We start from the raw sequence: 27964 nt of genomic DNA, 5'->3' as shown, positions 1-27964 counted from the left end.
GACTGGCACCCCTCCTAGGTTGGGAGGCCATCCCCAGCAGTGTTTCTGCGGTCTTCCTTGTTCCGCGGCGGATGTCCTCCCACCTCTTGCGGCAGTGGGTGCCCCGTCTGTTGTGGACCCCCAAGTTCCGGACTTCCTTGGCGATGGCACGCCAAATCTCGATCTTCTGATGGGCGCTGACCTATTTGACATGTACAGGGTGGAAAGGAGGAAATCATCAATGACCTGCATGTTAGATGTGATTGGCCCCCCCCACCAACTTTGCCATATGGCACATGCTCTCATCTGTCGGGCGTTGCACTCCTCATTCGCCCCCCACCCCACCAACTTACATCCACCCCAATCCACACAGGCATAGCCCATTCCATGTGCACCCGGTGTACTCACTTGTTGGTCTGGAGGACCGTAGAGTAGCGCATACTGGGGGAGGACCCCATCCACGAGCTTCTCCAACTCTTCAGACGTGAAGGCAGGGGCCCTTTCCCCAGTCGCAGCAGCCATTGTATCTTCCAGACCGAGGTCACAGCAGCACTTGCAGTATAGGTCCTCTCCTGTGGATGATCAGGTCTCGAGTGATTAAGCAGATAGAAAATGGCGGTCACGCCCGCGGCGGTGCCTACCGCGGCGGTGCGTACCGCGACCGCCGGCGCACTTCGTCATTGGCTCCTGAAACCCATAGGCTTCAATGTTAACCAATGCGGCTTTGCGCCGCGGTCTTCGACCGCCTACCGCCACGGTGTGCCCCGCCAGCGCATTGACCTCACATCCCATTGTCCCACTTCACAGGTCAGGCAGCCGCCATTTCAAGGGCCTACATGGCTTAATTTTGACTGCGACACACAGGCCTAGGCCTTGCATTGCCACACATACACGCCTTTCAACCCATTGCCATTCTTTAACTGTGCAAGCTGTCTGTACGTACCTGTGGTTTGGCTGACTCTGTGCTCCATGTTGTCCTTTCTAGGCACCGTCCGCTGGGACTTGGGATGAGAAGGAGGAATCCTCGCGTGTACCGACCGCTGGTGGACCTGTCGACAATGGAAGAACGCCATATAATACTTCGATACAGACTTGACCGTGCCACTATCCATGAACTGTGTGCCCAGCTGGAGCCAGCCCTGATGTCCCCCATCCGCCAACCCACAGGGATTCCCCCTCTGGTGCAGGTTTTGTCAGTCCTCCATTTTTTGGCAACTGGGTCATTCCAGACCACAGTGGCCATGTCATCTGGAATGTCTCAGCCTATGTTTTCAAAGATTTTGAGTAGTGTTGTCTGCCCTGATGAAACTCATGCGGAGCTACATCATTTTCCCAGAGGAGGGTGACTTGCCTACAGTGAAGGGTGATTTCTATGCCCTTGGACATATCCCCAACATCATTGGTGCCATTGATGGGACCCATGTGGCTTTGGTACCCCCAAAAGACGATGAGCAGGTGTACCGAAACAGAAAAAGTTATCATTCGATGAATGTCCAGGTGGTCTGTTTGGCTGACCAGTACATCTCCCATGTAAATGCCAAGTTCCCAGGGTCAGTGCATGACGCGTATGTGATGCGAAATAGCAGCATCCCCTATGTGATGGAGCAGCTACAGAGACAACGTGTGTGGCTAATAGGTGACTCTGGTTACCCCAACCTGCCTTGGCTACTGACCCCAGTAAGGAATCCCCGGACCAGGGCAGAGGAACGGTACAATGAGGCCCATGGGCGAACTAGGAGGATCATCGAAAGGACCTTTGGCCTCCTGAAGGCCAGGTTTAGGTGCCTGCATATGACTGGGGGATCCCTGATGTACTCACCAAAGAAGGTGTGCCACATCATCGTGGCCTGCTGTATGCTTCACAATCTGGCATTGCGACATCAGGTTCCTTTCCTGCAGGAGGATGGTGCAGATGGTGGTGTTGAAGTAGCTGTGGAGCCTGCGGAGAGTGAAGAGGAGGAAGACTCAGAGGACGACACAGACAACAGGGACAGAGTAATAGAACAGTATTTCCAGTAGCACACAGGTAATAATCACCCATGCCATTTTACATTTCCTGAAAGCCTCCTGCATCTCAACTTTGTCGGTTTGCCCCCAGACCTATGATCATGATGTTTGATTTTCCCTTCCCTTTTCTGTGCTGTATGAGCCACTGCGTGACCTCGGCTTGGTTGGCCCATGGACTAATGCTAAGTTACCTCGGTATGTGTAATTCACAATGTTCACAATACGTAATTGATATGTAATGTGTCATACATTTGTAAATAAGACAGGCTGAGTCCTGATTGATTTCAGTGCAATATGTGATTTATTATTAGTGCATAGATATTGGTACATGATAGTGAAACAGTGATGGGTGGGGGTGGAGTAATGTCCATGGCGGAGTCCAGTTCTCAGTCTCACAGGTGCATTGTCCATATGCCTGTGGCAGGATGGAGCAGGGGCAGTTCAAGGTTTGACAGGGTGGCAATGTGGGACAGTGGGAGGACTTCAGGGGTTATGTGATGCTGGCGGGGGACTTGACATCCTATTCTGTCGTTTTTTTTTTATCTCAGGCTCCTTTTGCGGGGCGGTTGTTGTTCAGCAGGAGGTGGGGTTCTGGGGGGCTGTCGTTGTGGTGGGGCCTCCTGTCCACTAGCGCCGGCGGAGGTGGTAGGCTGTTCCTGTTCCTGGCTAGTGACAGGGGCCCTGTGTGATGCCACATGGTCCCGAAACGTGTCCTCTATGCGGTTCAGGGCCTGGACTATTCTCCCCATAGCGGTTGAGATGTTGCTGAGTTGGTCGCTGAACCCCATGTAGCGTTGCTCCTGCTGTGCCTGGATCTCCTGGAACCTGGCCAGTACCGTCGCCATCGTCTCTTGTGAGTGGTGGTAGGCAGCCATGATGGTGGTGAGGGCCTCTTGGAGAGTGGGTTCCCTGGGCCTCTCCTCCCCCCCCTGTCGCACAGCAGCCCTCCGAGTTGCCCTGTTTCCCTGGGCCTCTGTCCCCTGGACGGTGTGCCCACTCCCACTGCCCCCAGGTCCCTGTTGTTGTTGGGTTGGTGGGTTACCCTGGGGGCCCTGTAGTGGTAGACACACCACTGCTTGACCTGTCCTAGAGACAGAGGCATGGGCCCGCTGGGTGGGAGCTGTGCTGTTGTTCCCAGAGGGGGTTGGGTCTGCAGTGGCCTGTGTCTGGGTGAGGGGAACCGACTGCCCAGAGGTCCCCGATGGTACGGGCTGGTCGTCAGGTTCCAGGTCGACAGAGCTGCTGTCATCACTAGTGGCCTGTTCCGGGGGTGGGATGGACATTTCTGGTCCCTCCTGACCGGTGTGTTGTCGTTCGGGTCCTGCATGGGGTAAGAGGGTATGGTTATTGTTTCTGTGTGTGCATTAGCTTGCGTTTTATGGGTGCCCTTGTCCCCCAGTGCTGACATTCCCTTGGGGGAGGTGTTGTGAGGGTGTTTTGGGGGGGGGGGGGTGATGGGTATGTGCAGTGGTCATGCTTAGGTGATGGGTGTCCATAGTTTGGGGGTGGCATGCAGGGGTTGGTGTTGGGTGGGTTGTGCTGGGGAGACATTCTCAGGGAGGATGTGTGCTGGGGGGTTGGGGGTGAGGGTGGGGGTTAGCATGCTGGGGGGGGGTGAAGTGGTTGGCCTTGTACTTACCAGAGTCCATCCCTCCGTGTACTCCAGCGAGGCCATCAGGATGCAGGATGTTGAGTACCTCTTGCTCCCATGTTGTGAATTCGGGTGGAGTGGGTGGGGGTCCCCCGCCAGTCTTCTGCACTGCGATGTTGTGTCGCGAGACCATCGAGCGCACCTTCCCCCGTAGGTCGTTCCATCGTTTGCGGATGTCCTCTCGATTTCTGGGATGCTGTCCCACCGCGTTGACCCTGTCCACGATCCGCTGCCAGAGCTCCGCCTTCCTTGCTATGGTGGTGTGCTGGACCTGTGAGCCGAAGAGCTGGGGTTCCACTCTTATGATCTCCTCCACCATGACCCGGAGTTCTTGGTCCGAAAAGCGTGGGTGCCTTTGTGGTGCCATGGGGTGGTGTGTATGAGGTGTGGGGTGGTGTATGTGTGATGTGTGTGTTGGTGTGTGGTGCTTTGTGCTTCTATGTGGTGTGTGTGATGTTGCGGTGTGCCTCTGTGTGTCTGGCTATCTATTCTCTGATGTGTCTCTCTCTCCTTCGTCTCTGGTTTTTGTTGGTAGGGGTTTGTGGGTGATGTGGGTGTGTGTTTTATATGGTATTGGATGTGTGGGAGTGGTGTGTGTATGTGTTTCAGGTGTGTGCCTTTCAAATTGTCCAATGTGGTAGGGGTTTGTAAAGGTGTGTGTATTTTGACCGCGGCGGTGTGTAGCGCCAATGGAATACCGCGGTTGAATGACCGCCGCGTCGATTTGCGGGTCATAATGGGATGGGCGTATTTCTGTTGGCGTGGCGGTGGAGGTTTGGTCTTCTCCAGTTTACCGCTGGCCGCTGATGTGGCGGACTGCAGTGGAGGGCGGATTTTCGGAGGTTTTGCAGTTGTGGGTCAGAATGTCTGTGGCGGCTGACCGCGGCTGCGGCGGTATTGTGGCGGCCTTCTGACCGGCGGTAAGCGGCTTTTACCGCCGAGGTCAGAATGACCCCCCCAAGTCTCCTGGAGACAAATAACATTATTTGTAGGGAATTTAAAAACTGAAGTTTTTCCCTACAATAATTTACCCCAGCACATTCCAGGAGACAATTTTTAGCTCTTTGTTAAATCAAAGGCTGGGTTGAACAGGGATTTCTGCTAGATCGATTTAAGACCCTTGGCAGCCAATTCCAACTCACTTCCTGTGCCTGATTTAGTTGTCCTTGAGGCTTCCTAAATTCGTTAAGTCTACCGTTGTTCCTCAGGAATGTCTGCAGGTCTTGAGCCTCTCCTTTTATATTACCCCTCCTATATAAAGGGAATGGCATGCTCTCAGATCAAGCTTCGTTCCTCAGAGGGACCCTACCAACATCTAAACCGCCCCTCTCAAGGAAAACGGGAACATCATCAATTCCTCTACATTGCAGACACTCTGCATTTTTTAAAATAGTGTTTACAAAAATATCAGAGAAAAAGGTTACCCTGGATTTTAGACTTCCTCCCTTAGAAATTAAGGAAACCAAATCCAGATCTCTACTTTGTATCGCATTTAAGGGCATAATGTCTGCAAAACAAGACAACAGAACTTTCCTATTTAATACTATGTCAAAATCAAAAAGAGGAAGAAAGTCCAATGAACTTGGAACAGCATTTCACTGCTGTAGGACTGTAGCATCGAATGTTTCTGGCCCTTAGAAGAAATGAAAGGGACATCAATAGGTTCAAGGAAGAAGAAACCAAGGGAAGGGGCTTAGCTGGCGGAATTTCACTGGATTCCACTCCAGTTCCCAAGGACCTGGAATTACCAGGGGACCGAGGATATCGTATTGCCCTCGAATCCAGCGGAAGCCAATCAGGCAGTTCCTACATATCAACACAATGCCGAGGCTCTTTCAACACAAGACATCACGATTTGGTTGAAGGGTTACTTCGTCCCTGAAGCGAAGTTTACGGCGACCTTTCTTTGAGATTCTTCTTTTGGTAGATTTTTTCCTTTTTTCCTTTCTGGAATTATTTTCAGTTTTATCGAGCCTGAATCAAGCGTCTTATCAACACAAGTATTTAAAGTGGGATACACTGATTTACCCTACTTCCCTCATCTGTGTCTCCTCCTCTAGATGAATTCATCTCAAACATATATTTCATGTAAAAAGTGGGGCTTTCCACAGAAGACATTTCTTGCTTGTCGACCTTAAGGAAGGGAATACCGGCTTGTGACAGCAGTCTCAGGATCTGTATCCAATTTCTTGGTTCCAGCAACAAAGTTTCTATACAATACTGTTTCGACCTTTCACAGAGGCATCTCAATGAAATCCAATTGCATTCTGCTGAATGGACCTCCTGCTCTTCCAATATGGCTCAAATTCACCACTGTCCCTTTTCCCACATTTAGCTGCTGACAAATTATACAGCAATGACATACTGCCTCTGATGCCTGCCTAAACTTAGGGTTAAACCAGACAATCTTGAACAATCTAACTATGGCATCCCTCCCAATGTGTGCCTGGCCATGATAATATCTGGCCATTTGAGACAATAAACTATTGGGCAGGACCATCTGACCCTCCTCAGAAACCCAAATCTCAACAGGTCGTTGGACACATTTCAATTTGGCCCAAAGACGTTTCTCTTCCTTGTCAACATTACTTTGCAATGTTTTCAACTATTCCAGAGTATCAATCACTTTCAATGCAAAACTTGTACACGTGTTATCTTCTGACATCAATTCCCATTTGTCTTTGAACAATATACAGTTAAACGCTCAAAACCTTGCAACTTGATCCGCATATCTATTTCCCAGTGAAATGTAATCCTGTGTCTTTTGATGTGCACTGCATTTCACCACAGCAATTACGTCAGGTAACTGTATCGCATACAACAACTCTTTTACCTTGTCACCATTTCTTACTGGTGTACCAGTAGAGGTCAGGAAACCTCTTTGCGACCACAATTGACCAAAATCATGAACGATTCCAAATCCATATTGGCTGTCAGTATAGATTGTGACCCTCAGCCTCGCAGAAACATGGCATGCTCTACTAATAGCTATCAATTCTGCTACCTGTGCAGAATATACACTTCAAAGCCAGGAAGCTTCTAATGTACCTGTGATTGTGCATACAGCATATCCTGCTCTCAATGTCCCTGAACCCTCTCTGAGACATGAGCCATCAACAAAGACAATTTGGTCATTTTCTTCCAATCGAGTATCTCTGATTTCAGACCTTGGTTTTGTACACAGTTCAGTTACCTCAAAACAATCATGCTCAATGTCTTCCTCTTTTTCAATTTCAACAGTATTGCTTGGAAGTAATGTTGCTGGGTTCAACACTGTACATCTTTCAATGTTACATTTGGAGCACCTAGAATGCTCGTCTCATACCTTGTCAGTCTTGCACCAGTCAAATATCGTGTTTTCGTCCTTGTCAGTAAAATCTCATCAGAGTGAGGAACCATTACCGTCAAAGGGTATCCCATTACTACTTCCTCACACTGAGAAAGGCTTTGACCAACTGCGGCAACGGAACGCAGACAACCTGGTAAAGCTGCTACAACTGGGTCCAAGGAAGCTGAAAAATAGGCTACTGGGTGATAAGCACCTCCATGGACCAGTGTCAAGACAGACAAAGAACAAGCATCACGTTCATGGCAAGACAATGTGAATGGCTTTGTGTAATCAGGCATTCCCAGTGCTGGAGCTCTGCATAAGCTCTCTCTCAACTCAGTGAACGCTTTCATCTGATCCTCATCTAAAGTTATGGGATCTGTAACATCTTTGTGTGTCAGCTGCTGCAATGGTTTGTCAATCTCAGCAAAATTTGGAATCCACTGTCGACAATAACCTACCATTCCCAGAAACATTCTGACATCTCTCTGTGAACTCTGCAATATCATTGTAATCCTTTCTCTGGAGATTCTCCTCGACCCTTTCTCAATCTGGTGTCCCAAGTATTTCACTGACTTCTGACAGTACTGCAATTTCAAAGGTGACACTTTATGTCCAAATGTTTTCCAAGTGATTTAACAGGGCAATCAAGTCGCACTTACACTCGTCCCTTGTCTTGGATGCAATTAGCAAATCATCAATGTACTGCACCAGAGTCGATTGGTACAGTAGTTCCAATGACTCCAAATTCTTTTTCAAGATCTGATTGAATAGAGACGGTGACTCCGTATACCCTTGTGGAAGTCTGCACCAGCTGTAGACTCTGTCTAGGAATTTGAAACTAAAAAGAAACTTACTATCCTCACGAAGAGGCACAGAAAAGAAAGCTTGTGACAAGTCACCCACTGTGAACCACTCTGCATCGCATGGAATCTGAAACAGTATCACTGGTGGGTTTGGCACTACAGGACAAAACCTGACCACCATGTCATTCACTTTTCGCAAGTCCAGCAGTCGAACAGCTAATGGAACATCTAGTCTTGCACAATAAGTCCCTTACCTGTAGGGATACTGGCCTCGAATCACAAACTACAAACTTATGAAGTCCCTGGAAGTTGCCAATCTCAACCTGTACTGGATCTGTGATCGGATTTGTCAACTGTCTGTTTGCTACTCCCACAACCTGAACTGTTCTACCCGAAAGAGGTAAGTTTGGAACCTCTGCACTTCTCACTGTAGAGCGTGTAGCTCCTGTGTCCACTAAGAATGAGACTCTGTGACCCATCACCTTTCCCTTCACAAAAGGTCCTCCCTGATCTACCTCCTTGGACACTGCAAGCATGCATGGCTCTTAATCTGAACTAATACTCATCCATTCATCGTTTATTATATTCTCACTATGTAATGGGAATTGGGGTACTGTGTCATTACTTCTGTCTTGTCTCTGACCTGTGACCTGTGGAGGAAGCATCATCTGTTGCTGTTCCATCGAGGCTTGAGGTATCTGCATTTGCTGTCTAGGTACCATAGGAACCTGCTGCTACATTGGTTGTAATTGTGTCACTTGTGCACACGGCACTTGTACCTGCTGCATGGGTTGAAAATTCTGCACTTGATTCTGCAAATTCGGATTAAGTCCTCTCATTCTAGGGACTTTCACAGTTTGAAATGTATTGACATCACCACTTTGCTGAACAACACCATCCTGCACCATCAACGGACACTCCCGCTTCCAGTGTCCCACGTTTCCGCACAGATGACACAGTAACATCTTTTTCATCCCTTGCACATCATTCTGGACCACTACAGTACTCAAATTCAGACCACGATTTCTATTGACTCCACGACCCCTACCTCTCACCTGAGATTGGAACATGACAGTTCCCTTCTGCTGCGGTATCTGTTGCACTAAAGCTCCTTGCACTCCATTTTGAGCTGCCTTAATTTGCATCACCATCACCTTCTCCTTCAACTTCTTCTGCTTCAACTAAATCTCATCACTACAGTATTTCGCATACTGCAATACCTCATCAATTGGTTTTGCTTGCCAACAAATCAAATGACTCTTAATCATCTGCCCTATTTCAGGTCTCCATCTTTCAACGAACCTAAACACAAAGTGCAACATGTCTTTTGGCTCAATTGCTTCTTTACCACTGTATTCTTTGAACGCTTTCAGCAATCTCTCATAATAGGTATGTATTGATTCTTACACCTCCTGCACTGTCCTGTCAATCCTCTGCCAATCAATATTATTAGGCGAGATTCTCGTTTTCAGGAACTCAATCACCTTATAATAATGTTTCTTTACTTCAGGTGATGGTGCGCCTGTAACTCTATCCCTTTCCGATTCACTCGTCAGACAATCCACTGCTCTCTTACATTCAACCCACAAGTCGGCTAGAACGACTATTTCCAACAAAGTATTCAAGTCTTCCCACAGACATTTAGAAAGCTTCACAAATCTATCTGTCTGCCAGTACCACTCAATCGGTTTCTCTCTCAGTTTTGAATAATCATTTGTGAATGACAGAATATCACTCCTGTGCCATGGAACATGTACAAATTACCCTCCTGGAATTTCCCTCATCTGTAAAAATGTAACTGGAACCCTTTCTTTCTGATCACTCTCAGACCCTTCTTGTGAATCTCGTTTCCATTTATCCTTCTTCTTTGCCCATCTGCCTTCCCACTTTTCCAATGCTCCCCAAATCTGAGCACTCTGCAATAATTCTTTAAGGTGCGCTTTCATCCCTGCTGGCCTCATGTGTTCAAAATCTTTTGCCTCGAAATCTAACCTGTAGCTTCGTTTCAAGTGCTTTGTTTTCTCAATTTCTATGTCATGTTTGTCTGCTAGGTCTGACAATTTCTGATGTATCTTGCCCACTTCTCTCGTAATCCTCGGACACAAATACTTCAGCTCTTCTTCTGTATAGGATTCTAATCTATTCACTCCCATCGTTCCCTCAACTAGCTCGGTTATCTCGGTAGCCAGTCTTACTCGATTTATCTGCTCTTCATCCTTGGATGCATTTAGAGGATTATTCAAACTATTCAACCACTCATTCAATTGCTGTGCTGTCCATTCCTGTAATGATATATTACTCGCATTCGCATTGGCACCTGCTGTGCCACTGCACCTGGAGTTTGCGGTGTCACAAGCTTCAAGCTCTGGCTTACACTCGGGCCGTTTACCGCATCTGGAAGCACAACAAGTGGACTAAGATCCATTAACGGTCTAAATCCATCAAAGGTCTGGCCCATAGACAATAACACCTGCACATGATCACTCACTCCCCTCCTCACAAGGCTTTGTGACATTTTACCCTGTTCTCCTGCAATCGTTTTCTTTTGCGCAAACAATGGTACTGCTGGACCAACAGTAATCAACAACGATATTGCATTTGGTGCTGCTCTGACACTCGCATTTTGCGGAAGGGCTACTCTCATACTCTAATTCATCACTGGTGTCACATCTGACCGTGTCCCTGTCATTGGCGTGAACTTCGGCAAACCTTCAGCAAATCTGTGCCTGAGGCAACAACATTGGAGTCGGCTCAGTCTGAACTAGCATTGGCCTCGGAACCTTGCTCCGATGACACCACTAAGTTTGAATTGTCTCAAGAACTGGTACATCTGGATAAATACTCTGTTTCAATGGTCGGTGCATCTGCCCTTGGACCACCAAAGTAGTCACTGCATTAGGAGTACTCTGCACTACCCCTTGTATCTGTCCATTATCTGTCTGCACTGGTCCCACTGTTACCATCGCTTGAGCTGGAGCAGTAGGAACAGAACTAGGACTTGCACCCCCTTCATGCGCCGCATATGGGGGAGGTCGATCCCTCAATATCTGTGTGATAAGATCTTCAACATCTGAATCTTCTTCATCTACATAAGTCTTTTTCTTCCTCTTATCTCCTGAACCTTTATCACTGTTGTCAGCATCCTTTTTCTTCTGACTCATCTTCCTCTGCAATAGCAGGAAACAATCTAACACCCTGTAACTTTGTCATTCTCCACTTCTTCTGTTCCAAATCCCACCTTGCTTCTGCTAAGGACTTTTCTACCTTCCTTATTCTCCTTTGGAACTTCATCTCTTTCTGCTGTCTGGCTACAAGCTCCCAAACCGCGAAAGCCTCAAACTGTGCTGGTCTCGGAAGTGGCTTCGTCTCATATAATGTCATTCGTAACTGATCCAAAATTCTCAAATTAAACGTTCCATGTTCTGGAAACACTAAAGCTCCCTGTTTCTCTGTCAATTTGCACCACTGCTTTAACCAAAGACATGGCGTGACACCTCGCTCTTCCATCACAATAAATGCCGGAGAATTTTCCAGTGGGGTAGGCTCCTCAACTGTCGCCTTAATGTAAGAATCACCCTTCATTGCACTTCTGAATGCTTTGAAAAATGTCATCTTGCTATCTTTTGTGTATTCGATTCAATAAGGAAATTACTTTTACTCCCAAGATTCCTTTCACCCGCTTACTCAACCAATTGCCTCTTACGGACGGCTGCCAATCCGCTCGCGACTCTTCTCACTAACCAACCTATTCCAGCACGGCTCACTCTGACGTCACGCTCACACACTGCGGCTGACAAAGTCTTGCGGCTTGTTCTCCTTATCTCTGATTCACACAAAACTAATGCAACTTATTGGGAGCACTAACCAAAAAACAGTAACCAAAAACAAATATGCTGGTTTACTACAGGAAGGTAGACAATCGCTTCAGAGACCTTACGGATTTTCACTAATGGCCCTTTTGCTCATGTAGCTATTCCTCTTTCTCAGTCTCCCACATTCGCAAGCAAAATTTGACCCACAAATTTCACTCTCAACTGATCAATGGGTCTGTCCTGGTGCACATAGGACTCGCCAGATCTCAGCGGAAAAATGTCCCTTACTCGCTTAACTTACACACCAACTTGTTGACCACGCCCGATCAACCGACTAACCCAGACAGATTACAACATATAACCAAGTGTCTCCTACACTTGTCACCATACTCCGGAGTCTTAGACCACGCAGGGTCTGTACATCACCAACAACCACGTGGACAATTTTTTAGCACAAAGCGCCACACACATGTGAAGTTCGACGACTTCCCTACTCTCACTCTGCGGAGTACGCACACTCCTACTAAAGCTCTCATACATCACAATTCACCTGCGATCTGCATAAGCCTTTGCAAGCGCAACCTATCACTTTCATACTATCACTAAGACACCAAGAACATACTCAACCTTACTAGCGGGATCCAGGATCTGGGAAAGTCATTTCTGAGCTTAAGGGGACATCATCTTTGCTACAATTGCCATTTCAGAAAAACAAAAATTCTAACCTCATAAAAATGAACAGCTAACCCTAACTTAAACTACCACCATAACCATTTATCACCACATAACTAGTTCTCCAAAGAAACTAACCATCAAGCTGCTACCAAAAACTGCTAGCAAGCCTAGTCCTTAGTAAGTAAACTTACAAGGGGACGCGTATAGGCCAATACACCTTTTGGATCGCATGGAGTATCCTAGCTATGTAGTAATCGATGAACATCAAATATCAATGTAATTAATCAATAACCACTAAGAGAATCATTAAGCATGAGACAATATATCAACATTTCATGAATAACCACAACTCAATTATACGTTTTATCAATTTTTATTTCCCTGTTAGTTACAAAACTAAGTCATAAGGTTAATTCAAACTTTATTCAATCAGCTCAGAATTAGTTCATTAATGACCACCAGTAACATAATCAAATCAGAACTTGAGAAAACATATACTTTAATGCTTCAGCATAAGCCAACAAAGATGAATATGTCGACATTAATAGCAGAGTTCAGCAATCAGTTTGTCAATCATTTGTCACTGTCAGCGTCACCCAAAGAATCCTTTCCTAACCCAGATTAACATTTAGCATGTGGGACTTCATGCGAAAACAATTTAGGAACATGAATTTGGAAAAATATCTAACTAAGAGAAAGACTATTAAACAGCGCACTTGGTACCTAGAAAGAAAAGGCAAAAAAGTTAATCAGTCACATTGTCATAGCTACCTATCCACGAAATGGATCAGCAACAAAGTCAGTCTTCGTCTTCAGGTCATCAATCGATCAGAAACGCACCAGGCTCTCAAGAGCATGAGCCCAATGACAAAATCTCGTAACGCATCTTCTGGCATCAGCATTTCACCCCTTACATCTGATGTTTTAGCCCCTTGTTATGACTTTTTATTAGAGTTTTTCAGTCCATCCCCCTAATTCCTAATTGGTCAGTCAATCACCAGTTATGACTCTAACCTATAATATTAATTTTACAAATCTATGAATTCTAATATTTCTACGTCCCAATTCGTTGATTGGTTCACTGAACGATGCCCTCATCATCCGGCTCATCAGGTATCGAAAATGTTGCATTTTCTTCTCCAGTCAGTGGTTCTATTGTTCGAGTCCTGGGAAAGTACATTGAGTCTGCCTTACACCAAACTTGTTACATATCCTAGTCCCTCATCTCCTGTTTGTCGGTACACTGCAGAAAACTCTAGCAAAGCAGATTTTTATTAACGCATGCAGTTCAGGGACAGTTCAACGCACCAGCAACTTCTACTTTGTGCTTTTATTAATTCGGGTCCTGCATGAGGCCTGGAAAAAAAAACTAGGCCACAACTTCGGCTAAGTTAACTCTACAATATAATGCAAAACATAGGTTATACATCTTAATATGACACATTACTGCATTATTATTACACATTTTCATTATTTCACGCATTTTTAGTCATTTTAGTACAAGTTCGTATAAGTGGCTGCCATTCCCCGTGGGCACATTTTCAAACGTGCACATTAATTTTTCTCTACGATTAATTTTTCGGTGAACTTTTATAAACATAACATATAAGTATTTATTTAGAATTTCTAATTAGCATATCTGCTTGAACACTTTTAAAGCTTCTTATTCGGGGCACATATTTTCCCCTGTTGTCTTACTAGGTCTGGACCTCACTTATATCATACTATAGACAGTATTATGCAGAACACATAGATACTTTAGCACAGGCACTCTATAACATCTAAGTAAACCACCCAGATAATTCACTCAAAATGCTTTCCCACCTCATTGGAACTATAGTAAACCCTTGGGACTTTTTTGACTTTTGAAACAGGTACTTGTTTGAAATATGACATCTACACCTGGTGAGCCATCCCTTGACTACTTTGGAATATAATTACAGACATGCAATTACTTTCACATGAAGTTACTGCCTAGTTTACACACAGGTGAATTTTAAATATAAACAGGTTATACACACAGACTTGATATTTAATTCCCCTATTGACTATCCGTTTTGTACACTACTAAATATTTTTTAACTTGCTGTTGTGGTGCCCTTATTAAACGTTGTGGATGAGATTGTCAACACTGAATTGGTTCCCGATACACACAACCATTCACACATGCTTATGGATGTAATTGCAGCGCCCAGTCTACTGGACCTAAATGTTTACTGCTCAGATACAATTGTGTACCATGTTACATATTTTCTTTTTTAACTTTGGCATGTTTGGCATTGAGATGGTGATATTGGGAAATTATGTTTTGCCCGCATTGGTGGAGGTGTCTTATTGCATTGTTTGTATACAAGCAATTTGTGGCGACTCATCTGTGTGACTCATAACCCTGAAGAAATCATTGGGTACTTCCCATTTGAGGAAACATGTGTTGGCTGGGCTGGAACATAGGTTTGTCAACTGAAGGTTGAGTAAAGCTGGATTGGAGGCTAATCTTAGGAATTGACATTCAGAATAAAAAAGATTGCTGACTTGCTGAAAGTGACTTTTTATTTAGAACTATTGAGAAACTGTGTCTTAGTGTGCAAGCATATGCAAACGACTTAGGGCCTGATTTAGATCTTGGCAGAGGGGAATACTCCATCACAAATGTGACAGATATCCTGTCCGCCATATTGCGATCCCATTATATGCTATGGGGATCATAGTACGGCAGACAGGATTTTGTCACATTTGTGACAGAGTATTCCATCTGCCGAAATCTAAATCAGGCCCTTAATGAGGCTTTATGTTCTAGTTCAATCCCCTTATGAGGAAAAGGAGGGAGTATTTTTGGCAGCATATAGTGCCAGTTAACATATTTACCAAAAAGCAAGAGGTAGCCATCACAGCATTTCAACTATTTCTTATTGTGAAGGTTATCTGTCCATGTCTTTGTGTATGATGTTACATTACATGTATTAATTAAAATATGTATTCCTAGCAGAAAGTGGACCCTGCCAACAACTGTGCAACACTATTGAAGAAAAGGCGGTGTGTTCCTGTTTTCCTGGTTATACCCTCATGACTAATGGGGTTTCATGTGAAGGTATGTCCAGCCCAAACTCTTAACTAAATCACAAAACAGATGACATTTAGTCATAGAAAACAAGGATTGATATAGCCAAGAGGTTGGCATTGGCCGCCAGACTTTTGACTTTGGCAATTTTTGGTTTGCTGAGTCATGGCTTTTGCAAAACGTTATTGCTTGGGAAGTTTCATGGCCCTCATCAATCTAAAAAAAATGTTGAGTAAATAAAAATAAATGTTTGGGTCTGAAAAAGCACATATTACTATTATAATCCCTCGCACTAAAATGAACTATGATGAGGATGAACTCCTTGTGAAAAAGAAACATGTAGTAACTCACAGTGAAATCAGAGAATGGATGAAGTGTGCTGTGGGTGGAAGAAAAATGTGAATGACAGAACAACAAACTTGTGGATGAAGGTTGTCTGAAAACCCCTATAATTAACCATGTTATACACATAATTTTAGTAAAATCAAAAGGTCAAACTGATATCCAGCCTAAAAAAGCCAATCAGTTTGGTTTTCGCTGCCAGCCTCTTGCCTTTATTGTAGTGGTTTCTCAAATCCTTATTATAAATGGAGAGGGTTGCAAAAACAGACAGAGGGCTCACAAAGACAGAGAGGAAGGGCTGTATGGAAATAGATAGATGGATAGATAGATAGAAAGATAGCTAGATAGCTAGATAGATAGATAGATAGATAGACAGCACTGCACAGATTCAGTTAATAATATAATAGTTAAATATCTATATACGTTCAACATACAGGAGCACTGAAAGCAAACTAGAAAGATATACAAAAGGGGCATACAGACAAAATTGTTTTTTAAGGATATCTGTAGTCCTTAAATAAAATGCATACACAAGTGCAGTTATAAATGCACTTCATTGTGTGCATTCTAAAAAGAGAATTACTTTATAACGAGTAGCTCCAAATGGACACAATCTGGTATTTTCTGAAATAGCAGTAATCACATAAAAAAATTATAGTAAAATCAAAAGGTCAAACTGACATCCAACCTAAAAAAAGCCAATCAATTTGGTTTTTACTGCCAGTTTCTTGCCTTGGCTTATGCTTTTTTGTAATAGTTTCATAAATATTTATTATAAACATATTTGAAAAGATAGATAAATAGAGAGGGTTGGAAAAATAGATAGAGAGGCTCTCAAACACAGAGAGAAAAGGCTGTATAGGTAGTAGATAGAGAGAGAGATAGATCGATAGATAGATAGATAGATAGATAGATAGATAGATAGATAGATAGATAGATAGATAGATAGATAGATAGATGTACAAGAAGGACATACAGACAAAATTGTTTTTCAAGTATAGTTGTAGTCCTCAATTAACATACATAAACAAGTGCAGTTATCAATGCACTTCATTGTGTGCATTCTACAAAGATAATTCATTTATAAAGAATAGCTCCAATTGGACAGAATCTGGTATATTCTGAAATACCAACAATCAGATAAACAAATGCAGCTTCAAAAGGAATTTACAACGTTATTGACAGGAGACAGGAACTGATAAAGCTGGGATGTGCCCTATGCTGTAAAGAGCTGATAATAAAGTGTCCTGCTATCACATCAGCCTCTAAACACAAGGCAACACTAAATAAATAATTACACACAAACAAAAATAGTGCCACTGATGGATACTACATTTTGGCCCTGATTATGAGTTTGGCAGGCGGAAAAGCCCGCCCACCAAACTCCAGCAGTCGCATTACCGCCTATGCGGCAGCCCTCTTGCAACTTCCATTATGGGGTTCCCGCTGGGCCAGCGGGAAACAGCCCACAACATTGACGCAAAAAGAACAGATGATGGATGGAATGCTGAACAATGCAAACATTCACCCCCAGTCACAAAGATCTGGGTTTAATCCATTGTGTTTTTGCTCACCGTGCCACCCAGTTTGGACCCAGACATATGCAAATCAGTCTTGACCCTGTTCCTCATGGGAACAGTCCAGCCAGCCGGAACTGCCAAGCCAGGTTCTCCCTGGACCAGAAACAAGCATCCTAGGACCGGTTTCAGGGTATCACCCTTCATCAGCTAGATGAAGCTGGGGTGTCTTTGCGGTGCCATGGGGTGGTATGGGTGATGTGTGGGGTGGTGTGTGTTGTGATGTGTGGGGTGATGTTTAGGGGTGTGTGGTGTTTTGTGCGTGGATGTTGTGTGAGTGATGGTGTTGAGTGCCTGTGGATGCTAGTTTGTAGATGGTGGTGTCTCTCTCTGGCCTTCAGTCACACTTGTGGCCGTAAGGGTTTGTGGGTGATGTGGGTGTGTGCTTTATATTGTATTGGATGTGTGGGAGTGGTATGTGTATGTGTCTCAGGTGTGTGTATTTTGATTTGTCCAATGTGGTAGTGTTTTGTAAATGTGTGTGTATTTTGAGCGCGGCAGTGTGTACCGCCAATGGAATACCGCGGTTGAAAGACCACCACGTGGATTAGTGGGACATGATAGTGTGGGCGTATTCCTGTTGGCGTGACGGTGTCGGTTTTGTTTTCGCCAGTTTATCACTGACCTTTGGTGTGGCGGACTTGTGTGGGTGTCTAAATTTTGGCGGATTCCGAGCTGTGGGTTACAATAGCTGTGGCGGAATTCCGCGGCCACGGCGGTGTGTTGGCGGTCTTCTGCATGCCGGTAAGCGGCATTTACATTTTAGCCAATGTTGTAATGACCCCCATAACTTTGGAGACTCTGCTGTTGCCCCAACTGATCACAGCAGGAGAAGGTGTGGCATGGAGCAGTGCCAATGCTACCTAAAGGCCATAAAACGTATTGAAATGTCACTTCCCTGCCTACACTCACCTGAAGAAATATCAGCACTCACACCATGCAGCACAATACCAGAAAATAAAGCACAAACCACAAATGCATATATTGATGAAGCACCACGTAACGCTAAGAGTGAGCCAGTGGTTAGTGGCAGCACACAGATGAAGGTCTACGATGTGCCCTCATAAGTACAACACTAACCACAAGAGGATGCTCAGACAGAGCACAACTGTTCCTGGTGAGCATGTTCTATAGTGCTGTAGCAGTTTGCTATTTCTGAGCTTCTGCTGATGATTAATATTCACAATTCTCTGCAATGTTGCTAGCTAACAGAGATTTGGGCTGTATTATACCAAAATAGTTGACATTAAAGCTCACTGTACCTCCCTCTTAAATGCTGATGACCTAATTTATAAGTGCATTTGCACTCGTAAAAAACATTATGGGCACAAATGGCAGGATATACAACTCTGAGGAACTCATGAAAGATCACCTCCCATTTGTAAATCATGTTAGTTCTTTGTAATGTTCTCACATAACAATAGCATTATGCTATGCAGGAGTATTTAAATGTGTGCTCAGCCTTGAAGGTTTGCGAATGCCAACAAACATGTTAGTCTATGGCCATTTACAAACTCCTCTTTGAATGTTTTCCACCATAAAATAGTGATGTAATATGTGAGGTTGTAAGCAGTGCATGGCAGGGCGTGGGTTATAGGTAACGGTAACTTGTGAATTTCAGTGCTTTTAAACATTCGTTTTTATCTCATTTCCACACCAAACGTTAACCTTTGTGTTTTTAGTGTAATATATAAGGTCGCAAGCAGTGCATGACGCAGGCACAAGTTATTGTTACCAATGTAAATGGTGAACTTCAGTGGTTTATCGGTGGCTTTAAATTTTAATTCTTATCTCATTTCAACATATAGCTATAACAACATTTTAACCCTTGGATTTTTTCAGTGAATGTGCATAGTACAATCCCTGTTTTGTTTTGCTAATAACTTTGGAGCTGTTTGATGAATCGCCACAAAACTTTTCATACAAAAGTTCATTCACCTCAACTCTTTTCTGAAACGTTTCAAGGTGATCTATCAAGGTGTGGACCGAGAAAAAGGTGGAGTGGTGGTGCCAAAACACAGTTTTCCCTGTACTCTGAAACCTTGTGGACAAGCCCTTATGTGGTAAATCAGACACCCAACAATACTATAGTCTCTGACGGACTGTAAAGCAATTTCATATGTATAGGCGCAGGAGAAGTAACACAAGAGACTAACAAGCTATACAAAGGGTTGTTGTGCACGCCATACAAGAATTACTTAACACAAATTAGAATATAAACTTGTGCCCTTATATGGGATTTAATTTCCTCCCCAGAGACAGGAGTGCCTGGACATTTATAATTACTGTACCAATTGCCATTTCACTAATTTGGCATAAATGTACATTGGCATTATTTTTGCCTTTGAAAAGGCTCATATATTATGATAATGTTACCATAACGATTACTGTGTTTATTATTATAATGTTTCTGCGGTATAAATGTAGAGTGTTCGATTGTCCCTGTAGCTAGGGTTTTTCCCCGTAAAGGCCTGTAGGTATCTAAACACTTGCTGCCAGACAGTAATGGCTGCTGTGATATAGATGGAAACAAATGCTCTCCGAGAATTAAATGCAACTGCACCCCTTAGACGTAGCTACAGTCATTTTCTCTGTATGTATGTGATAATCGTATATCACAAACAGAGCTGGCAGGTATTGATGTACTTTCACCCAATGGAGAATCAAAAGACATTGAGCTGAAATGGGTTATTCTCTAGGCAAACATATCCATTCTAGTCTGAAAACAAATAGACACACCTTTGAGTGCTACACACGATATTTAACAATATATGAGCCCCCGACAGTCCACATAGAAAGGTACTGTGAACGAAGACCACACCATTGGCTGATATATGTTACACCATCTCAAATATATTTGCAAACTTGGCTTGTACTCTTAATTGGCGGTTAAAATCTTGCTCTAGATCAAAGAGTTCCCGAACAGTTCAGTTCAGCCTCACCAACTCTGCTCCGTGTCTTTCAAACCTTCTGAATCTCTGTCAGCTGTGCTATTTTCAATGTCAGGAAGGCTACTAACCTCTCCTCAGAGGTATCAAAAGATTTTCATTGGAATGTCTAAGAGAACCAGACTTTTTTTGGCCTTGCCTCTCCTCTGATTCTCAGAAAAGGACCCTAAGACTATCTCTTGTCTTGCGCCCCTTCACTCATCTACTAATGCTCCAGCTGGAGGCCACATCCCCTGCTCAAACTGGAAAACCTCCTCCCTGGACACTTTTACAACCCTTGGAGAGGCTCAGAAATCCTGAATGTTGCGCTCCACATGGTGCATTTCACCAACCCCTGTTTCAGGCCTGGATTTCAGTTAACACTATATTAAGTTAATTATGTTATTGTTAATTAATTAGTCTACTGTACATTATTTCTTGCTAGTATACTGTAATCTGTGAATTATATGTAATGATGATTCACCATTATCAATGTTAAACAACAAATTTCAGGGCACGCATTGATTCTTACCTGTGAAGACTCTCCATATGTCTCTGGGGAATCCTGTTCCCACTGTAATATCCGCTATTCTCTGATGTCTAAAGTACAATATTTATTATGGTCCTTATAAGGCTCGTAATGCTTTCCTTGGGAACATATTTTTCATGATGTAAATCTGCATTATGTATCTGTTGAGCATGTCGGCCTTTTTGCACATGAGTCTAGGTTCTGTTAATGTAGATAGGTACCCTAACACTCATGGTTTTCTGCACACCTACAGATGAAAGGCTTTCTATTTGTTGAAGCCCCCATCGGCAGTTTGACAGAAGCACTTTACATTGCAAGATAATGGCAAATTTGACAGTGCTGCTAATTGGGTGTAACTTTCCAAAGGCTTAGATGAGGGATGAGTGTTGGTGAGTGGCACAGTCACAAATATTATTATAACTACGCACAGCGAATACCAATACGGGGAAATGGCCTTTACAACGTAGGCTGAGACACGTGTGCTGTTTTCCCGCAAGCAGAACATCGCTTGCCTTAACCACAACTCTTCCTGGAGTCTGCCTTCACCATGCCTATGCGTGGTTAAGGAAGAGAGCAGTCTAGCTGTGCGGGTGGGTGGATTAGGAACAGGAAGGATCGGGAGAGGTAAGTGGAGCTTGAGCCAGGTTTGGGAGCGGGTAGTTTTTAAAGGTGGGGAAGTTTTAGAGCTTAGTTTTAAGGGCAGGGGCTGTGTTTTAGTGCTCAGGGCAGGGGCATAAGGGTCAGTTGTAAGGGATTGGGGTCAGTTATAGGGCTCAGGGTGGGGGGCTGGGGTCGGGGTAGTTTTTAGCAGGAGGCAGGGGGAGGGAATGGGGTAGTTTTAAGGGCGGGCGGGGTTGGTTTTAGGGCTGCAGGGCTGGGGTACTGGATGTTAGGGCGCAGGGTGGGGGGTGGAATTTACCAAGCATATTTCTTTATCAATCATACTCTTATAATGAAATGTATTGTAAAGGCATGCATGGTAAAGGTATGTGTCGTAAAGATGCAGTCATGGTTCAGACTGCGTTGTTTAGGCATGCGTGGTTCAGGCATGGGTGGTTATGTTACACAATCCCAATAAGTGCCAGAAAAACTGCCAGAGCACAAGTCATAAGATGGACTAAATAAAATGGGTAATAAACTATATTTGTCCTAAATTCTAAGGAGTTAATTTCAAAACAATCAAGAACATGGAGGGAGAAGTAGCAGCCCACAGTTTCACAAGATAGTGCGTTCTAGTGTAGTGGACTAATTAGATTAAAGGATCTTTATCTGGATGAGGTTGTAAGACCTTAATGACATCATGGCTGTAAAAGTGCAGTTGTCAGAATAGTGTAAAGTGAGGGAGGTTTTGTGGGTGGGGAGATGCCTTGCATGGTCCTATGACCATTGTTAAGGCCCCATGTGGGGACATGACATGGATGGCCTTATGACTCTTGTTAAAAATTTGCATGGACCAGATTTATTGATGATTAACATTCACTTTGTAAAGAAGAGGCTGAATTGGGTTTGAGGAGATTAAAAGGTTTGTGTAAAAAAATTAATGAACGTATCCAAGGATATGATTGAATGGGAGGCTAATTAGGAGGTCTTTGCAGTAACTACATTTGCTCATCACCAGGCAGTTAATGGTGGTGTTAGCTGCATAGAATATAATATAAGGGAGAAATCATTCTGATATTGAGTATCTCATTTCTGGTTGCAGTGGAATTGGTAGAGGTGATCAATTAGCACCTGAGGATTCTTGGTGGAGGGGCTTCAATCTAAACTATAAGAAGGTTAGAATAAGGACAGGTAAGGTCACAGGTGCAGTGGCAAGTAGACAGTCTTGGTGTTATGGATCAAATCTGTTTATTAGTATTTAACATACGAAACAGTACAAAGCTCTGTATCAAAACTTCTACGTATTCGACCATTGATATATCAAAAGTCCCATATCTTCACATTTAAGGGCTAAGTCACATGGTTACTATTCTGCCACTGGGAGGAACTTCCTCGCCCTGCCGCTCCCGCTCATATAAAGATCAAAGTAGTCAAAGCACAACAGTCGAGTCTCATAGAGCTAAACTCAAAATACAAAAAGAACAGAAAAAGAACTGCACTTCCCCTCCAAAATGCTGCGCCCCTCTCCCATCTCCACACTCTCTCAATTTCTTCACACTATTGCCCCAGCCCCTCTCCAGGCTCGCATAGCTCCTCATTCCCTTAAGCCTCTCATGTCAGCCCCTGGACCCTTAGATATGCTGGACAGGTCAGTTCAGTAAACTCAGCTGATAAGATCTGGAGGAACGGCCTCCACAATGTACATATGTCACCCGCCCTCTGTTTAGAAGCTAGAATAAGCTTCTCCATCGCCAGGATGAACCACAGCTTCTGAAGCCAAGACTCGTACGTCGGCAGCCTATCTGAGCCCCACAAGGCAAGAATCATCTACAGTGCAGCGTTGAGAGCTAAGGCCATTTGACGGCCCCTCAACGATTGAAGGGGAAAGGTGAGAGAATTGGGTAGTCCCAACAATATATACAATGGAAATCTGGGGATCTCTGTCTGAAACACCTTATCAATGTCATCCAGAATACTCGTCCAATATCTCTGCAGCTTGGGGCAGTGCCAAAGAAGATGTACTAGTGTGCCCGTGTTACCGCACCCCCTCCAACAAAGGCCAGTCTTAGCGGGGTCCCAGGCCTGTATCCTTGCTGGGGTTTAATACCAATAAGAAGCCACCTTATAAGCCGTCTCTGTCCCTTCAGCATTATAGGCCGTATGATGTGTTCTATAATATATGTTGTCCCAGTCCTCCTCTGTAAGCTCCCTCCCGAGCTCCCTCTCCCATCTCCACTGGCCTTTAGACTTAGACGGACGCTCCACACTCTGTAAGCATCTATAAAGCTCCGACACCACCCGTTTATCGTCCTTCTTTGTCATTATCCATTTCTCAAGTGGGGTAAGCGGCCTATCCATCAAAGTCCTGTTCGCCAGCATGAGGGCCCAGTGCCGCACTTGATAATACAACAGTCTATCCGTCTCGGTCAACCCATACGTCTCCCGTATCTGATCAAAAGGAATCACCCCATTCTCATCAAAAAGGCTTCACACCCTTTTGCAGCCCCCATCATACCAGCGGCGAAAATTCTCTACCTGCTGACCGGGCTCAAAGTCCGGGTTCGCACAAATCGGTGTCATAGGGGACGGGAACGTCGTCAACCCCAGCCGGCGCGCCAACATATCCCATACGTGGAACGTCGCTCCTGTGATCGGGGAGGTGTATAGCCCCTGCGCCCTATGCCCTATGACCCTGCCACCACCTGATCCATGAAGCACCAGTGTTTCTCAGTAAGCGGCCGACTCCACTCCAAAAGAAAGCGCAGCTGAGCAGTTTGGAAATAGCGCAAGAGGTAGGGTACGGCCAATCCCCCCTCTCCCTTGGGATGATATAGGACATTCCACGGGAGGCGGGCCGGCCGTCCATCCCAGATAAATTTCAGAACAGCAGACTGGAGGGTCGCAATCGTCCGAGATGGAAGGGTCAGAGGGAGCGCCTGAAACACATAGAGTATACGCGGCAACACGTCATCTTCACCGCCGAAACCCTACCAAACCAGGAGAGTTTATATTTCCCCCAATTCCCCATATCCCGCAGCACCTCGTGAACTAACGTAGCATAATTCAAACTCGCCGTCTTCGCCGCTGTTGTCGCCAGTTCAAAACCCAAATAGGATACTTGCGAAGGCGACCATATAAAAGGATATCGGGCCTGCAAACTTTTTGCATGCTCCGGTGAGGTAGACAGACTGAGGACCTGCAATTTCATCATATTCACCCAAAACCCAGATACCTGACTGAACTCACTAATGGACGCCATAAGGGCAGGCAGTGAGACCATGGGCTCCGCGAGGGTAAGAATCACATAATCTGCGTACAGGCTAATGAGGTGGTAATCTCCCCCAAACTTAACGCCAGAAACACAGGGATTGTTGCAGAGACGCTGCGCAAAGGGCTCCATGTACAACGCAAAGAGTAAGGGGGAGAGCGGGCAGCCCTGTCGTGTTCCCCGCCCTATCTGAAACGGCAAGGACAGAGTTCCATTAACCCGAACCGAAGCCTTAGGGGAGCGATAAATGCATCGGATCCAGGTCCTAAACCCTGGACCCAACCCAAAGCGCTCCAACACCTGAAAGAGAAAAGGCCAATGAACCCTATCAAACGACTACGGGATCTGCTAGTTTTATCTATTAAATGCAGAAGTCGCTTTGTATTATCACTGCATTGACGGTGAGGTATGAACCCCGCCTGGTCTGGATCTATAAGACCCGGCATATAGGGATTAAGGCGATGGGCCAGTATACCGGTAAACAGCTTGGCATCTATATTCAGAAGCAAGATGGGCCTATAAGAAGCACACTCCTCTGGGTCCTTCCCAGGCTTATGAATGACCGCAATAGTAGCCTCTAGCATGCTAGGCGTGAGGGCCCCAGACACACGGAAGGAGTTAAATAGCCGCATCAAAATTGGCGCCAGCTCCAGGCAGAAGGTTTTATAGAAAAGTGCCATAAAGCCATCTGTCACGACTCACGTGCTGCTTGCGCCTGGAAACCGCAGATCTTGTGGCGTGGGTCTTGAAGGTTCGGCTTTGGCCCAGAAAGGGGCGACTCTTTCTAGTAGCCACGGTGCTGTAGGCAATGGAACCGCCAAGAACAGACCGTGCCCTTTAGAAATAGTGCCAGAGGGAAAAAAAAACAAAAGGGGAAAAAACCTCCAAACAGTGGATTCCTGAAACAAGAACAAAAAAAAACCAGGAATCAAAAAGAAACAAAAATGCAGGTAAACACGAGTTTGCCAAGATTCAGAACCGAAGGCTAAGAATCAGGAGCGAAGACACAATCAGAGCAGATAGTGTTGCAGCGCAAGGAAAGGGAGAAAACAGAGCCCTTATATACCAAGAAACAGGAAATGACCAAACAGGAAGTAAAAGACACCATCTTAGATAGGGAAGAAGTACATAGGACAGAATAGAACAGAAACCATAGAAAATAGGGAACAAGGAATGCTGGGAAGAAAAAGGTAATATGGGAAGGGGGGAAAGACATAAAGAAAGGACAAGAAAAATGCCTCAGAAAGCAAAGAAGAAAAAGAAGAAAAAGAACAGGTAAGGAGGGGTCAGAGGGAAACAGGGACGCAACAGAAAGCAGAGCGAGGCCCCAAGTAAAATCTGGGGCCTCGCGCGGTACACAGAAGGCTCGGGGCACGCCGCGTCCTGGGGAGGCGCTGCGCGGCGTGAGCCGAATGTTCGGCTCGCGCCGCGTGGTGCGGCGCGACACCATCTGGGCCAGGGGATTTCCCAACCTTTAAACGTGATATCGCAGAAATAACCTCCTCCACCCTAATAGGCTGATCTAAGGAGGACGCCTCACGTTCACCAAGTGGAGCAATAACAGTTCCCGTGAGAAAGGCAGCAGGGTCCGCGTCGCACTGTGTATTCGCAGCATATAACTCCCCATAATATTCCGCAAAAACCTCCGCTATTTGATCATCCATTCGGACCTCACCTCTAGAGGGAGAGCGCACCATTTTTATCGCCGTAGCCGATCGCTGTGCTCTCAACCGGTGCGCCAGAAGCTTCCCACACCTATTAATCCCGGTGTAATATTTGTGCTTAATCCAAACTATTGCGTATTCCGCCCTATCCCAGTCCAACCGCTTCAGCTGCTGGTGCGCTTTCTCCAGCTCCCGCCACACTATAGGTGCACCGGTATACTTATGTGAGCGTTCCAGGGCCGCCACCTTTTGCTCTAAAGCCACCCTCTACTCCCTCCTTGCTTTATTATCTTTAGCCGATAGTGACAGTACTTCCCCCCGGACCACTACTTTCAGGGTCTCCCACAGAGTCTCCAAACTAATGTTCCCATCGTCATTAAAGCTAAGATATTCCACAATCACATGCCGCAGCGTCTCCTCCGCCACCTTGCTCTGCAGTATGGTATCCCTAAAGCGCCAACACGGGCTTCCCACTCGCCCTACATCCAATCTGGCCTCCAGAGTAATAGGTGCATGGTCTGTTAGGGCCCGAGGCTCAATTGTGGTCTCACCAATCTGAGAGAGGAACTCCGGGGAGGCCAGGAAAAAGTCTATATGTGCATACGTCTTAGTGGACGCAGAATAAAAGGAGTAATCCCTGAGTGTAGGATGTGCCTTCCTCCACACATCCTCCAGTCCGCAGTCAGCCAACCACTGTCGCCCTGCCACTGTCAGTGCCCCAGTCTGTCCAAATCGATGCCCTGACCTGTCTAACTCATTGTCCATTACCAGGTTGAAATCGCCCCCCACTAGCAAAGCCCTATCTGGTGTATTGAGCATTGGGGAGATGGCCTGTCTCATAAAGGTTTCTTGCTGCACATTAGGGGCATATAATGGAGCAATAGTAAAGAAGAAGGCCCCCACCCGTACCCTAAGGGCCAGGAACCTACCCTGCACCTCATGTATCTTGGCTACCACTTCCCCATGGAAGGTCCTTGACAATAGTATTGCCACCCCAGCATGTTTTGTGGAGGCAGAAGACCAAAATTGCCTAGGGAACCACTTGGAGCGCATACGATATGGGTCCTTGGTCAGCAAGTGCGTCTCCTGCAAAAGGCAGACATAGCTCCTGGACCTCTCAAGGACTGACAGGATTGCTAACCTCTTAGCCGGACTGTTGAGCCCAGGTACATTTAAGCTTAGACACTTAAGGGACATGTGGCACCAAACAGATTACACTCTGGGGGCAGGGATGCCTCCGGGGGGGGGGGGGGGGGCAAGAGCCCGGAGCAGCACGTAAGCCGCTCCCACGTACAGGGCCAGCAAGCCAGATCAACTCCCATGTAAATTCCAGGGGAAGCACACCAACACACAACCAAAACGCACAACAGGTGCTTACAACATAGAAGTCCTCTGACACACATCTCCAAAGAGGCAAAGTCCCAACAGGAGCAGTAGAACCACCCAAAATCGTCATTTTGCGACCAGCGACTCCACCACCCAGGCCCCTCCCAAATGGTCTCAAGACCTAAACAGGCGTGACCCCAGATCAATGTAGCAGCACCCGGTTGCCCAGTGCTTAGGCATTGGTCCCAGCAGCCAAGCTACTCAGTACTGATTGCCTTTCCAACGCTTGCTCCGTCGAAGTAGGCCGCTGCTGCTTCCTCTTCCTTTCTTTCCGCCTCCAGCGTGGTTGGTCCCCAGCTGCAGTATCTACATGCGTGCTAGTATCTCGGTCATTCTCCTCCAAATGCAGGATCCT

General features: G+C 45.5%; 1 protein-coding gene across 5 annotated transcripts in view; it reads left to right on the top strand.

The window, feature by feature from the left end:
- Positions 1–27964, top strand: part of FBLN2 (fibulin 2) — a 737488-nt gene that overhangs the window by 558660 nt on the left and 150864 nt on the right. For 3 of the 5 annotated variants that reach the window (XM_069206614.1, XM_069206611.1, XM_069206612.1), the window contains one exon: positions 15242–15346. In XM_069206614.1, coding sequence (XP_069062715.1) covers positions 15242–15346 — 105 coding nt within the window. The remainder of the gene's footprint in view (positions 1–15241; positions 15347–27964) is intronic. The other 2 variants (XM_069206615.1, XM_069206613.1) reach the window with 1 other exon arrangement.

The sequence above is a fragment of the Pleurodeles waltl genome, chromosome 9 (genome assembly GCF_031143425.1).
Source record: "Pleurodeles waltl isolate 20211129_DDA chromosome 9, aPleWal1.hap1.20221129, whole genome shotgun sequence".
Lineage (NCBI taxonomy): Eukaryota > Metazoa > Chordata > Amphibia > Caudata > Salamandridae > Pleurodeles > Pleurodeles waltl.
The sequence above is the reverse complement of the archived record's forward strand: the minus strand, read 5'-3'. Positions and strand labels throughout refer to the sequence as shown.